The 16,262-nt window shown below is 37.2% G+C and overlaps 1 protein-coding gene across 7 annotated transcripts in view; it reads right to left on the reverse strand.

The window, feature by feature from the left end:
- MAGI3 (membrane associated guanylate kinase, WW and PDZ domain containing 3) overlaps positions 1–16,262 on the reverse strand; it is a 259,275-nt gene that overhangs the window by 37,617 nt on the left and 205,396 nt on the right. For all 7 annotated transcript variants that reach the window (NM_001192746.1, XM_005204131.5, XM_024989434.2 and 4 more), the window contains 5 exons: positions 14,874–15,062; positions 11,620–12,225; positions 10,368–10,399; positions 7,920–8,076; positions 6,317–6,408 (listed from right to left, as the gene is read on the reverse strand). In NM_001192746.1, coding sequence (NP_001179675.1) covers positions 6,317–6,408; positions 7,920–8,076; positions 10,368–10,399; positions 11,620–12,225; positions 14,874–15,062 — 1,076 coding nt within the window. The remainder of the gene's footprint in view (positions 1–6,316; positions 6,409–7,919; positions 8,077–10,367; positions 10,400–11,619; positions 12,226–14,873; positions 15,063–16,262) is intronic.

The following is a 16,262-nucleotide window of genomic DNA, read 5'->3' on the forward strand; positions in this document are numbered from 1 at the left end:
TGCTTTTGAACTATGGTGTTGGAGAAGACTCTTGAGAGTCCCTTGGACTGCAAGGAGATCCAACCAGTCCATTCTAAAGGACATCAGTCCTGGGTGTTCTTTGGAAGGAATGATGCTAAAGCTGAAACTCCAATACTTTGGCCACCTCATGCGAAGAGCTTACTCATTGGAAAAGACTCTGATGCTGGGAGGGATTGGGGGCAGGAGGAGAAGGGGACAACAGAGAATGGGATGGCTGGATGGCATCACTGACTCGATGGACGTGAGTCTGAGTGAACTCCAGGAGTTGGTGATGGACAGGGAGGCCTGGCGTGCTGCGATTCGTGGGGTCGCAAAGAGTCGGACGCGACTGAGCGACTGAACTGAACTGAACTGAGACCTGTGGTGTGTGTGTGAGTGTGCATGTGCATATATAAAACTGATTCACTTTGCTGTACACTTGAAAATAACACAACATTGAAAATCAACTATACTTCAATCAAAAGATTTTTTAAAATAACAAAAGAAAGACCAAACAGGTAAATATCTCAGAAATCACAATGATAATATAAAAAGGCTCACACAGCTTAATATCCAAAAAAAACAAACGACCCAATTAAAAAATGGGCAGATGTGAACAGACATTTTTCCAAAGGGAACATGCAGACGGCCAACAGTCACATGAAATGTTGCTCAACATCACTAATCACCAGGGAAATCAAAACCATAACTAAGTATAACCTCATACCTGTCAGAAATGTTATCATCAAAAAATCTACAAATAACAAATATTGGTAAGGATGTGGAGGAAAGGGATCTCTTGTACACTGTTGGTGAGAATGTAAATTGGTGCAGCCACTGTTAAGAACAGTATGGAGGTTTCTCAAAAAACTAAAAAGTGGCATACACACACATATACATACAATAGAATACCACACTGGCATATAAAGAATGAATTTTTGCCACTTTAAACAATATGGATGGAATTGACTCAATAAGAGCAGCAAAAAGTAAAAAAAAAAAAGAAGAAGAAAAAAGCAAAGATAGCCCAAGGTACCTATGGAATGACTTCAAGCAGAATAACATTCATATTATAGGAGTACCAGAAGGAGAAAAAAGGAGCAGAAAATTTAACTTGAAGAAATAGTGGCCGAAAACTTCCTTAACGTGGGAAAAGAGACAGAATTGCAGATTCTAGAAGCCCAAAGAATTCCCAAAAAGATCCATACAGAGACACATTGTAATTAAAATGTCAAAAGTTAAAGAGAGAATTTTAAAAACAGCAACAGAAAAACAACTTATTACATACAAAAGAAAGTAAAAGTTTCGCTCAGTCCTGTCTGATTCTTTGCAACCCCATGGACTATACAGGCCAGAATACTGGAGTAGGTAGCCTATCCCTTCTCCATCAGATCGTCCTGAATCAGGAATCGAATTGTGGTCTCCTGCATTGCAGGTGGATTCTTTACCAGTTGAGGTATCAGGGAAGCCAAAAATTCCAGCACATTAGAAATAATATCATTAAATGCACACTGTGTGCTGTTCTTAGTTGCTCAGTCATGTCCGACTCTTTGTGGCCCCATAGACTGTAGCCCACCAGGCTCCTCTGTCCATGGGGATTCTTCAGGCAAGAACACTGAAGTGGGTTGCCATTCCCTCCTCCCAGGGGATCTTCCTAACCCCGGGATCAAACCCAGGTCTCCCGCATTGCAGGCAGATTCTTTACTGTCTGAGCCACCAGGGAAGCCTTTGTTATATAGCAGGAACTCCTACAAGACTATGAGCAGATTCTTCAGCAGAAACTTTGCAGGCCAGAAAGGAGTGGAATGATATATTCAAAGTGCTGAAAGGAAAAATATGTCCAACCAAGAATACTCTATACCACAACAAAATTATCATTCAGAACTGAAGGAGATGAGAGTTTTCCAGACAAGCAACATCAAAGAAGTTCATCACTGGCCTTATGAGAAATGTGCAAGGGACGTCTTTAGTTGAAAAGAAAAGGCTCTGAGTGGTAATAAGAAAACATATGAAAGTATAAATCTCACGGCAAGATAAATATAATCATTTACCAAACTAGTATAAAAAGGTTAAAAAACAAAAGTAGTAAAAATAACTACAACTAGAATACTCAGTGAAGGGATACAGAAAATAAAAAGATGTGAAATGTGATATCAAAAATATAAAATGTGGTGGAAGAAGTAAAAATGTAGCTTTAGAATGCATTCAAACTTAAGTTGCTATCAACTTAAATTAGACTGATAGATATATGTATATAAACTGTTATATGTTGGTCTCAGGGTAACCTCAAACAAAAACCTATTGTAGATACACAAAATATAATAAAAATAGAATCTAAGTATAATATTAAAGAAAGTCATCAAACTGCAAGGGAAGAAAGCAAGAGAAGAAGAACAGAGAAGAACTACAAAACAGCCAGAGAACAAAGAACAAAATGACAGTAAGGACATACCGGTCAATAATTACTTTAAATGTAAAAGACTAAATTCTCCAATGAAAATACTTAGAGTGGCCAAATGTACAAACAAGACCCATCTATATGCTGCCTGTAAGAGACTAACTTCAGATGTAAGGAGCCATAAAGCTGAAAGTAGAGGCATGGAAAAAGCTGTTCCGTGCAAACAGAAACCAAAAGAACGCTAAAGCAGTTATACCTACATCAGACAAAATAGACTCTAAAACAAAAACTGCAATAAAAGACAAAAAGGGCATCATATAATGATAAAGGAGTCAACTAAATATAACATTTGTAAATGTTTATGCACCCAACATAGAAGCACTTAAATATGTAAAGCAAATATTAACAGACCTACAGGGAGAAATTTACAGCAATACAATAATAGTAAGGAATTTTAACAACCCTATTTACATCAATGGAAAAATCATGCAGACATAAAACCAATCAGGAAACATGGGTCTTAAATGACACATTAGAATGAATAACCGTTATATATAGATAGATGACAGATTATATATTTGGAACATTCTATATATATTCTATATATATTCACAACATTCTATGCAAAGTAGCATATTAAATACATTCTTCTCAAGTGTACATGGAACACTCTTCAGGACAGATCACATGTTAAGCCATAAAACAAGTCTCAATAAATTTAAGAAGACCGAAATCATATAAAACATCTTTTCCAACCACAAGTACATAAAACTAGGAATCAGAAGAAGAAAATTGCGAAAATCACAAAATGTGAAGATTAAACTACATCTTAATAAACAACCAATGGGTCAATGAAGAAATCAAGAGAAAAATTTAAAAATACCTTGAGACAAATGAAAATGGATATACAACTTGCAAAATCTCTGGGATGCAGAAAAAGTAGTTCTAAGAGGGAAGTTCCTAGTAACATAGGTCTACCTCAAAATAAGAAAAATCTCAAACAAACAGCTTTACATCTAAAGGAATTAGAAAAAGAATGAAAGAAGTCCAAAGTTAGTAGAAGGAAGGAAATAACAAAGATCAGAGCAGAAATAAATGAGATAGAGATTAACAAGACAATAGAAAGGATCAATGAAACTAAGAGCAGGCTATTTGAAAAAATAAACAAAACTGACAACTTTTAGCTAGATTCACCAGAAGAAAAGAGGGCTCAAAAATAAAATCAGAAATGAAAGAGAAGTTACCTTTGATACCACAGAAATACAAAGAATCATAAGAAACTACTATGATCAATTATATGCCAAAAAACTGGACAACGTAGAAAAAAACTGATAAATTCCTAGAAACATGCAATTTTTCAAGAGTAAATCATGAAAAGTAGAAAATCTGAATAGACCAATTACTAGTAAGGAGGTTGAATCAGTAATTAAAAATATCCCAGTACATCAAAGTCCAGGACCTGATGGCTTCACTGGTGAGTTCTAGCAAACATTTAAAGAAGATTAATATCTATCCTTTTCAAACTCTTCCAGGAAACTGAGGAGGAAGAAACACTTCCAAACTCATCCTATTAGGGCAGCATTACCCTGATACCAAAACTGACAAGGATAACACAAAAAGAGAAAATTACAGGTCAATGTCACTGATGAATACAGATGCAAAAATCTGCAACAAAACATTAGCAAATTAAATTTAAAAATACATTAAGAGGACCCATACACCATGATCAAGTGGAATTTACTCCAGGGATGCAAGAATATTTCAACATCCACAAATCAGTCAATGTGATACACCAAATTAACAAAATGAAGAATAAAAATATGATCATCTCAACAGATACAGAAAGATTCAGCATCCATTTATAATATCCATCCATAACAAAATTCAGCATCCATTTATAATCATTCTCAACAAAGGGAGTAGAGGAAACAAGCCTCAACATAATAAAGGCCATACAAGCCCAGGCTTCCCAGGCGGCTCAGTACTAAAGAATCTCCCTGTCAATGTAGGAGATGTGTGTTCAATCTCTGGGTCAGGAAGATCCCCTGGAGGAGGAAATGGCAACCCACTTCCATATTCTTGCCTGGAAAATCCCACAGACAGAGGAGCCTGGTGGGCTACAGTCCACAGGGTTGTAAGGAGTTGGACACGACTTAGACACTAAACGACAACCAACAACAATGACAAGCTCACAGCTAACATCATACTCAAAGGTGAAATGCTGAAAGCTTTCCTTCTAAGATCAGAGACAGGCAAGGATGCCCACTTCCACCACTTTTACTCAGTAGAGTACTGGAAGTCTAAGCCATAGCAATTAAGGAAAATAAACAAGGAAACAAACATATCACATCTTCTTTATACATACACACACCTACACACCCACTTACACATACAATGGAATATTACTCAGCCAGATCACGTTAAGCCACAAATCAAGCCTCAATAAATTTAAGAAAACTGAAATTATATCACACATTTCCAACCATAATGGTATAAAACTAGAAATCCATTACAAGAAGAAAATTGGGAAAATCACAATGTAATTTTAATCACAAAGATTAAACTACATTAGAAAGAACAAAATCTTTCCAAGGCAACAAAATGCCTTGAGGACATTATGCTAAGTCAAAGAGTCAGACAGACCAAGACAAATGCTGTATAATCTCACTTATATCTGAAATCTAAAAAACAAAGTAAACAAACAAAACAAGACTCAGAAAGAACAGAATGATGGTTGACAGCGGGAAGGGGATTGGGAGGAGGTAGGTACAAACTTCGGTTATAAAATAAATAAGTCATGGGGATGTAATGCTGCAGCATGGGGACTATAACCAATAATACTGGAGTGCACAATTGAAAGTTGCCAAGGGAGTAACTCTTAGAGGTTCTTATCACAGAAAAAAAACTGTCACTTTGTATGATGACGGATGGTAACTAAGCTTGTTGTCACGATCATTTTGCAGTGTATACTAACATTGAATCATTACGCTGCACATCTGAAACAAATATAATGTTATACATCAATCATAGCTCAATTCAAAAGGAAAAGAAACAGTCAAGGGACTTCATATTTGCCCTACATAGGGCAACCTACCTTAAGCTTTATTTGTCTCTGATAATTATTTTAACTGTAACCAATATGGCTAATTAGAACACATTTATACTCTATAAATCAAATGTTCTAGTCAGAATAGAAAGAAGCCTATAATTTTAAAAGAATATTATTATTCACCTAACTTCCAAACATGATAATGTAGTCATTCATATTATACAAAAAAGCTTTAAATATGTTCTTAAACTCTAAGAAGCACATCACTTCTTTGTCAAACTAAGGGCAAAACAAAAATAAACCCACTATATTTGTTCTCTAAGTATGAGTGAGAATCCTACATAAATAAATTTCTAGATTGAAATGCCTTGCAAATATAACCCGTTATTATGCTCTAATTTATGGCTGACTTATTCAGCTTTTACCTACAGTTTTAGCCTCAGCTATTCCAAGTTAGGGCTTCCCTGGTGGCTCAGATGGTAAAGAATCTATCCTCAATACCAGAGACCTGGGTTCAATCCTTGGGTCAGGAAGATCCCCTGGAGGAGGAAATGGCAACCCACTCCAGTATTCTTACCTGGGAAATCCCATGGACAGAGGAGCCTGGAGGGCTACAGTCAGTCCATGGGGTCACAAAGAGTCGGATACAACTGAGCAACTAACCCTTTCACTTTCACATATCAAGGTAACTGAGGTATTATGACACCACTAGCACGGCAATTCTTCGTCATATTAATCAAACTGTTAGAGAAAATGAAATCTTTTAAAAAACCAACAAAGTAGAACGCAAAACAAAAGCGCCATATTCTACCAAATCTCTATTAAAAGTTTTAACAGGAATAGCCAAATGACAACATATTTAAACTTACAGATTGGTCAGGTCCATCTCCTCCCAGTACTCTGAAGCCAAACCCTGATTCCTGTTTCCGAAGAAAAACATCCAAATCTTTGGTGTTTGGTGCTAAGAAAAATCAGAAAATAATAAATACAAACAAACGTACACAATATACACTTTATTTTAAAAAGTTTAACACTATAGAAAAACTCAATCATAAATCTTTGTTTTGTGCTTTAATTCAAACTGAATCAAGATTGGTTAGGAATATTTATTCCCATTTCCATACAATCAGTATTATACTGCCATTAATTCTTGATGCTTTCAAATCAATGTTTCATCTTCCGAAATGGGACTATCAAGTCTGGGCCTGGGACTATCAAGATAAACTGTGACTGGTTAAATAAGTATGAAATCAATTATATATATATTTCTACTTGTTGTGCATCTTTTCTAAGGTAGTGAAGTCGCTCAGTCGTGTCTTGACTCTTTGCGACCCCGTGGACTGTAGCCCACCAGGCTCCTCCATCCATGGGATTTTCCTGGCAAGAGTACTGGAGTGGGTTGCCATTTCCTTCTCCAGGGGATCTTCCTAACCCAGGGATCGAGCCCAGGGCTCCCACATTGTAGGCAGACACTTTACCCTCTGAGCCACCAGGGAAGATGCTTAGATCTATTTCTAAAAATAAATACATTTCAAAAGTTAAACCACTTAAATCTACAATTGTGCTTCAGAAAAAAACTACCATTAGTTGGTAAATTAGTATGAAAATGAATTTTTGCCTTATGCACACTCTCTTCTCATCATATGTCCACTGGACTCCTCTAAGGAGTCTACTCCACTCTCTGGTTTCCTCCTCAGATTACATACCCTTCTGATTCATCATCCTTTGTATTCCTGCCAAAAAAAATCTTTTAAAAACACAAGCCCAATAACTTCATCCCTATAGTTAAGACCATTCTGTGGCTCTTTATCATGTATGTCATTGTCTCCAGCTTCCTCAGACTGGCATAATCCGCTCTACACCAGCTGCTCCTGCCCTCCCCTCTGGTATCCACTGCCGACCACACCCAGCTAAACTGAAACTAATTGCACAATTAAGGCCACGCAGTGCGAATGCTATCCTTCTTTCCCTTTTATCTATCTTATAAGCAACTACTTCTTTGTCTTACAGCTTAACTTCCTATATGAAGCAGTATATGATACTTCCTACTACCAACAGCAGTAAAACCGACCGTTTTCTACTTTGGATCCCAACTGATCCAGCCTATCCTTCTATTACTGTACCTGTTAGGGACTTATTTGTATATGTACTTGACTACTTCTTTGTCTTTTCCATTTAGGTTTAACCATCTCTTTGGATGCAGCGTCTATGTAACCTATTACCTCTGTATTCCCATTACCTACTATGATGTTGGGTAGACAGAGGCACATTTCAAAACCAGAGTTCAAAACATGGTTTTGAAGAAAACAAATGAATGAATGTTGAGTATAAATGGAAGAAGCCCAGAGCTACATTAAAATGGGAATGAATAACTTCAACATGTTGGCTTTTAGAGATAGAAAAATCAAGTTTTTAAGAAAATTCAAATTAATGTTGTTGCATGCTTTCCTGAAATATCCCACAGCTACTTACGTTTATCTTCATATAAAGTCTTAGATTTCAGGTAGACCTCAGAAGGATCCAGTTTCGGGGATCCTGACCTGATGATGCTGGGTGGAAAAGGCATAGGCTGGGGAACAGGCTCATTTATGGCCTCCAAACTTTCTGAAGTTTCCTTTTTATCTGTTTTCTGAAATAGAAAAGGGCCTTACTTAGTATCTCAAAAAGCCAGATGGTTGATTAGTGCAAAAAACTGTTGTCTGAACCAGTATGTCAACTGATTACAGTTGCGTAAGCAGCAGGGTCAAAGCCACAGCATGTTTGCAGTCTTAGAGGAGTTCACTTTCACAGTCATGTGTATTTGATTAAAACATATTTCACTTAAATTAGAACATGTTTATAATGATATCAATCAAAGGGCCTTAAGTAGTCCTATGTTAAGGAATTTTGCCCTTTTCTCCACCACCAAGACACAAACTGACTCTGAGAAGACATACAAGACAGCTGCTGCTGCTGCTGCTGTCACTTCAGTCGTGTCTGACTGTGTGGGACCCCACAGACAGCAGCCCACCAGGCTCCCCCGTCCCTGGGATTCTCCAGGCAAGAACACTGGAGTGGGTTGCCATTTCCTTCTCCAATGCATGCAAGTGAAAAGTGAAAGTAAAGTCGCTCAGTCGTGTCTGACCCTCAGCGACCCCATGGACTGCAGCCTACCAGGCTCCTCCGTCCATGGGTTTTTCCAGGCAGGAGTACTGGAGTGGGGTGGCATTGCCTTCTCCGATACAAGACAGCACTTCTAAGCAAAGCAGGAGGAAGACTCAGAGAGTACCTCCATTTAATTCTTGATAACCTCACCTCCCCACTCACTGAATTAATTTCCAGTAAAGATGTTTAAGGAATATTCTTTCTAAGAAAATGAAATACAAAGTGTTAACTCTAATTTAGGTTGTAATGATGACACTGTGAAAACTGGCATGGTTAATTCAAATAGATCATGAAAATGCTCCGCCTAGGAATCAGATAAGGGGTATACTCATCTGCTCCCATTCAGAATGAACTTGCCCAGAAAAATAGCTCAGCAAAATGGCTTCTTTAATAAAATTTAAAAATGAAATCCAATAAATAGCTTCAGAAAATAAATATTATGGTTTAGAGAACAGCTTGCTACCCTGAATTATGGTTAGGAGAGGGAGATTATAGACATTTGTGATAAAATAATTAAAGTGACTATGATGTAGGAGCAGGAGCTTGTCAGGGAGGACTCAGGGGACAGTGGCCATAAATTGTTGTGCCGGAAGGGACCCTTCACTGACCAAGACCCAGTCAGATGCCTAGGAGATAAGAGTAGCCTTTTCCTCTTTCTCCCCCTTGTCTAGGATTCTGTCAGAAGCAGTGAGAGGTCATCAGAAACTCCTGTCAATTATAAAGCATCAGGGCCCCCGTGGTTGCACTGGCATCTATTATGAAACACAGGGTAGTATAGAAGTTAAAAACAATTACTAGAGGGACCAGAGGAATGAAGAAAAATGCAGCATAATTTTAACTGAACAAGTAAAAAGAATTTCTGTTCACACTGAACCTAAGTGGTACAGTCTATAAAAATGCTGGGGGTTTCTTTCCTTCTGACCCATAAAATGGCAAATTTGCAGATCACTTTCAGTGGGCTATAAAGAATTAATCTGTTTTGTATCTGATGATCTTTTGTTTAGCAGCCTATGGTTTATGGTTATGGAAGACCATCTTTTAACTATAAGATGATACACTCCAAATCAAGCAAACTAGAGCTAATAGGATTATATACCTAATTGCCTTCATATCCATATAATTGTAAACTTAAATATTTAAGGAGCTACACACGTACCTAGCACAGTTTCTTTCATACCATTATCTGGTACGTCCTTTGTTTAGGTCTTAGTCTTTACACAGGTCCTAAAATAGGCTAGTCAGTTACTCAGAAGAACACCACAAAAAAAACTGTTCCAAGTCTGACAGCCTCTTGGTCTGATAACGAGCAAACTGAGCCGAGAGGCCGCAACTGCTCTAGCCCTAAACGTCAGAAGGTTGGCTAAATGTGGGTAATGACAGTCCCCATGTACTCGTGGGAATCCACTGCATCTTCTAATTGTAGCAAGACATCTGCGCAAATGGCTTGCTACTCCTTACCCCTGCTCCTCTGAAGCCAAAGGACCCATCAGTAGGCACCTCAATGGGTCCATGTTTTACTATGTAGAAGATCAGACTACTACAGGTCCCTAACATTTCTTCAACAGAAATACTTAACCAGCAGAGCACACTTCCTCTATAGATGGCTTTTTCTAACTTGCACATTTCCCTGAGTTTCTGTTCCAAGCCCAGGGCAATCTGTCTTCTGACTCCTCCCGGTCTGTAAACACCCACCCCATGAGCAGCCCTCATGGAGGGAAACGCGGCATCTCTCTCTGTGTGTTGGAAAGAAGAATTTGAGGACAACTGCATACTCACCAATTTGGCAGTTTTAGTTGGTGAAGGAGGACCTTAAAAAAAATGAGCCACATTTTAAAAACAGAGGAAGGATTCCCAGACTACAAATACTGCTAATGTTTATGATAAAATTAGCTTCGACTTTTAGTAGGCTAGTAAATTATATCCAACATGTTCTACATGCCAGGCCTTATACACACATTTCATTTTTTATGACAATCCTAAGGCATACATGTTACTGCCATTTTATAGATAAAGTAAAGCAAGACTCAAATAGATTAATATTACTTTCCTGTACTGTGGAATCAACCAGCAACTAGGCAGGAAACTGACACCCAACCTGTTTGACACAGAACCCTAGACACTCACATCTGTTGGAACTCTGGATGACTCTCCAGCCCCCACAAAGAGATCTGCACTTACTCTGAGCAGATTATCACCCAGAGAAAAAACAAAAACAGTTCAAAGAAATGAGAATCGAAGTTAAATTGTTCATTTGCCTCAAAAATGAAAACTAACAGCCAGTGAGATACATGTGAAGGGCTAAATTTTATTCTTTAAAATACTAGTCATTCATTGGTATGGATTTAAGAAAGCCCATTAAAATATAACTTTTTGATTAGTCCTTGGAACTGCATTTATGTCTGGGAGCAGTTCAAGTCAGTTGATGACCTTGGAAAATAAAATTATATTTCTCTCAAATGAGCATTGTGGGGTTTAGTTAACATTTACTGACAGATATTAAAGCTTAAGATAAAAGTTTTACGAGCACAAGCTACCATGACTGCTTTTACAGAACAGATTAACACACCATCCAACATTTTTACTTATTCACAGAGATGCTAGCTCTTTCAAAACATCCTTGGTACATTACAGAGGTCCAGATGAAGTACCACTGCTTGAAAGAGTCCATTTCTATTATTGCCATCAACAGAGAAAATGAAATTAAGAGGATATATTTCATCCTAAGTAGGACAATGCTATGACTCTATCTAATCATTAAAGTCATAAATCAGATTTTAAAAAGAACATAGAGGGAAAGAAATCCATAATGGACACAAATGAAACCACTAATAACTAAAAAAACAAAAAACAAAAAAACAACCACTACAAAAGATACTGCTTATGGAAGCAGTCAGAGAGAACTTAAGGAAAATGCACACTAATTACCAGTTAAGTCTTCTGGCAAAGAGATATTCTGACCTGGAAGGAAGGGCAATTCACAGATATAAATGCATGAACAATGACGACTTTTCCTTGTGCTTTTACTCACCTCCTCTTAAGATAAGTAATGGTACATCTGCACCTACTGGAAACTGCTTTAGCACCTCTACCACTTGGAGATGTGTTAAATTCTGCACATTTTGATGGTAAATCTCCTTAATTATATCCCCTTTCTGTAGGCCTTGACACCACTGACTATCCAATATCATTTTCACCTTCTGCCCAGTTGGGCTGTCAGCAATTGCAAACCCAAAGCCTTTAGGGCCCTTGATCAGAGGGATAGTCACTAGTTCTGGCTGGGAGCTGCCTGACGATGCCATAGACGCTCTCTGTTCACTCAGATCTGATGCTCCATTAAAACGATCACTGATCAAGCTGTGTCCCGATTTTCCATTCTGGTCCAGCACCACTGCTCCTGACTTAAAATCCTGAGTGTTCATGCAAGTCTCTCCCTTAGTTAACGACTGTCCATTAATGACAGGAGTAGCAGCAACAATGTCCACAACAGGATCTTCATTGTCATCAGGAAGCGGATACCCACGACATAGAGTGAGGTTTACATACTGATTGACAGGTACCAATTGAAACATCTGGACAACATCTGCATGGGTGTGACCAAGGACACAGTTGCCATTGATGTCTACAATAACATCACCTGGTAAAACATAAATCACATTAAAAATGTTAAAGCCATCAAATAAATTGATCTTTTATTGGGGGAGATAAAAATAACTGAAATTTAGCATCTAAATTTCAATTCTGGAAACCTCTTACTATTCATTAACTACTGAAAAAATAGATTTTGAACACAGACATGTCATTCTCCCTTCGGTGACTCCTCCCTAAAAAGAATATATAAACATGTGTGTGTGTGTGTGTGTGTGTGTGTGTATGACTCTTTGCGATCCCGTGGACTGCCTGTCAGGATTCTCTGTCCATGGAATTCTCCAGGCAAGAATACTGGAATGGGTTGCCATTTCCTACTTCAGGGGTCTTTCCAACCCAGTGACTGAACCCACGTCTCCTGCATTGGCAGGTGGATTCTTTACCACTTGAGCCACCTGGGAAGCCATATAAATGTATGCTTAGTGGCAAACAGTTACGACCTCAAGCGAATCTTAAAAAAAATTCCTATTATCCTTGTTAGTATATCCTTTGAGTGACACCTAAGTGGGTACACAAAGCTAGGTACATTGTTGTAGGTGTTCAGTACATAGACAAGCGGTGCACAACTCCACTGGCTACTTATACAAACTGACAAAACAGACATTCTTTAAATACATCTTATTTCATGATTTTTAAGTAGCCATTGATTACAAAATTCATTCTAGTTTGAACAATGTAAGGTTAAAGATTAGAATAATAGCTTATGAGTGTATTTTCTTTTCATATCTTTCTCTTTTTAGAGAGACTTTCAATTTAGTGTAATTTAGTTATCAAAAAGAGAAATGAGCAACAAAAAAATTCAATACAAGTAAAGAATATATTACTTAAGATGCTGAAAATTCAGCTGAATTAATCCTTATAAAAGCTGGTTTTACTTTCTTGATTTTACATCATTACGACCCACTCTGGTTGTAGGGTCTTTGCCACTCATCAGTTGTGTGTTTTTTAAATGCAGTTTTGATTTTTAAAATTTGTCCTCTGATGTCTCATGCATTTGCTGCTTTTATTTGAATATGATTATTTAAAAGGTTATTGCCAAATAAAGGTGCTTCAATTTGTTCTGATTGCATGTAGGCTTTAAAAAATCAACATGAACGTTATTTAAAAACAAATGTTAGCCTGTGGAAATTCATTTCAAAATTCAAGAAGATAAAGAAATTAAACTAATTAGAAACAAAGCTTTGACTTTTCCTCCCCTAGTCAAAGTTCTCTGAATTTTTATGGAAGTATCCTATTGCTTTACAAATTAATAACACCTTTAGACAAATCTAAATCTACATCATAAAATCCTGACAGCATATATAATAGTTTTGAGATGTGTTTCAGGGACAACAATATTTAAAAAGTAAAAATTGAGGACTTAGGACAAAACCTTAATTTTAATCTCCAGAGTTTGCTGATTTTATAAATTAATAAATTAGAAAAATAATTTTGTTTATAAATATATAACTTTTAATTATTTTAAGTTTTCTAGTTTAAATTTCTATCACCTAATTCGGGAAGTATAATATGAGAGATCCCATATTCTAATTGAAAATAAGTTGATAGCAGCCATCAAAAGTAATATGACAATTGAATCATCCAAATGGAGAATGTATTTACACATAGTATGTGAAATAACAGAGGATTAGAAAAGCCTAGCAAATAGTGTAAGAAGCAACCTCAGTGGATTATTAAAATCTTTCTGGAAAAAAAGCATTTAAACCTTTCTCATAATCAGTAACTAGTCTTAAACTTCCTCTAACCTATAGCCATAAACAGTCGCTCACATAAAAATATGTAACAATCACCAAGTAAAGATGTTGAGAAAACTACATAAAAGACAAATTCATACAGCTCTGTAAAAATAACAACCTTATTGTCTATAATTCTTTTTTCCCCATTCTTTTCATTTTTTTTTGTATTCTTTTTTCCTCTTTTTAGCTTTATTGTCTATAATTCTTAACATAGTGGCTTAACTTTACTAATAGCCACTAAGAAAGCAAAAAACAAAGGAAAGGGTCCAACCTGGTGAAAAAATGTGGGGTATACCAATTTGTTCAGTATTACTGTAAACATCACAATGAATCACTTTTCCAAAAAGACTACAGGTAAATGTTAAATAACTCCAAAAGTACCCTACGTAATCAGAGAAAATCAGACAGTCAAATAATTTTCTGAGATGGTTAATAAATCCTTAGCTTAGTATAGCCAAAGGGTTATCTCAAACTATACAAACTATTCAAAATATTAATAAATGACCCTCCCTCAAAACTACCATGTACTTAATTTAGAAGATAAACTATTTTAATACAGGAATCTACCTCCTGGTTGTGTAATTTCTTTCTCTCTCTCTCTCTCCACACACAGACACACATATAAACACACAAAATACATATATGATATATACTTATATAGCTATTATATATTTGGTGTATATATATATATAAAACATTTTCACTATAATCTTTGTTATAGGATCACAACTCTTTAAGTACTTTTCTTTTTTTAAATATTTTTTGCCACGCCATGTGACACGTGTGGGATCTTAGTTCCCCAACCAGCGATGGAACTCATGCCCCCTGCAGTGGAAGCAGAGTCTTAAACACTGGACCGCCAGGGAAGACCCCTTTTAAGTATTTCTGAAAAACCTGTTACCTGGTGCAATTTTCCCATCCTGAGCTGCAGGACCATCTTTCAGCACATTTTTCACTTGTAGGAACTCATCAGGCCTATCCCCACCAATAATGGTAAAACCAAATCCCATTGTGCTTTTTTTCAATGATGCTCGAACAAGGATGCCTTTAAGCTGGGATGGATCTCGAGTGAAGTGCGATTTTTCTGTATCTGCAAAAAATGAGAAACAGAATAATTACAATGAATATACTTCTCAAAGCTAATTTCCAAGATAGTCTATATAATTTAAATACAACAAACCATAACAGAAGGAAAATAAGACAGAATCCAATGTTATACAACAGTTGGATTTTAAATTCATATATTAAATCACTGAAAAAAAACTTAGCTAATGAATCATTTCTCATTCTTTTACAGGACTCTTCTACGTCATTTGGAAGGTATGCTGCTGCTGCTGCTGCTAAGTCGCTTCAGTCGTGTCCGACTCTGTGCGACCCCAGAGACGGCAGCCCACCAGGCTCCCCCGTCCCTGGGATTCTCCAGGCAAGAACACTGGAGTGGGTTGCCATTTGCTTCTCCAATGTAGGAAAGCGAAAAGTGAAAGGGAAGTCGCTCAGTCATGTCCGACTCTTAGCGACCCCATGGACTGCAGCCTACCAGGCTCCTCCGCCCATGGGATTTTTCAGGCAAGAGTACTGGAATGGGGTGCCATTGCCTTCTCCTTTGGAAGGTAAAAAAACATCTATTTCATCTCCTTCTCATTGCCTTGTCTGTACTTACTTTTTCTAATCGCAAAGAGTCCTTTAGATAGAAGTCAGAATGACACACCTGAAGGAAAGCCTTGGGCACTCATTCGGATGTATATTTCATTTGAATAAGCAGCTACTGGAGCTCTACGTAGAAAACACTATTCTAGGAAGATGAAGGCAACTGTCACAAACTTATAAGAGAGACTACATTGAGAACTTTGTATAACCCATGACTCAGGCTTTCTGCAGCCTCTAACTTCCATTTGATGAGTGGCGTGAGCCCCTGCACTACTAGCAAAGGGCTTCGTGCTTCTTTCCCTTATACCTGTGCTTAGTGGAAACTTCAGGAAGACAAAAAGCAGTTTCACCGAAAAGCCTATTTTTAGAGGTTTCCTCAGATGATCCTAGCACTAAAAGTGATCCACATTTGCAAGCAATACCTGTCTTCTCTTTTCCAGAAAGTTCGCTCCACCTGGCTGCCATTAGGGCACTTAGGAAAACTGTGGGGATCAAACTGTACAGATTTATAACTTAAAAAACACTGTTTAAGTTAGCTTTTCAAAATACGGTTTAAATTTTTCTGACAAATCTCTTTTTTAACAGCTTTATTGAGACATAATCCACATATGACAGAATTATACAAGTCAATGACGTGGTAACC

Source organism: Bos taurus, chromosome 3 (assembly GCF_002263795.3).
Source record: "Bos taurus isolate L1 Dominette 01449 registration number 42190680 breed Hereford chromosome 3, ARS-UCD2.0, whole genome shotgun sequence".
Lineage (NCBI taxonomy): Eukaryota > Metazoa > Chordata > Mammalia > Artiodactyla > Bovidae > Bos > Bos taurus.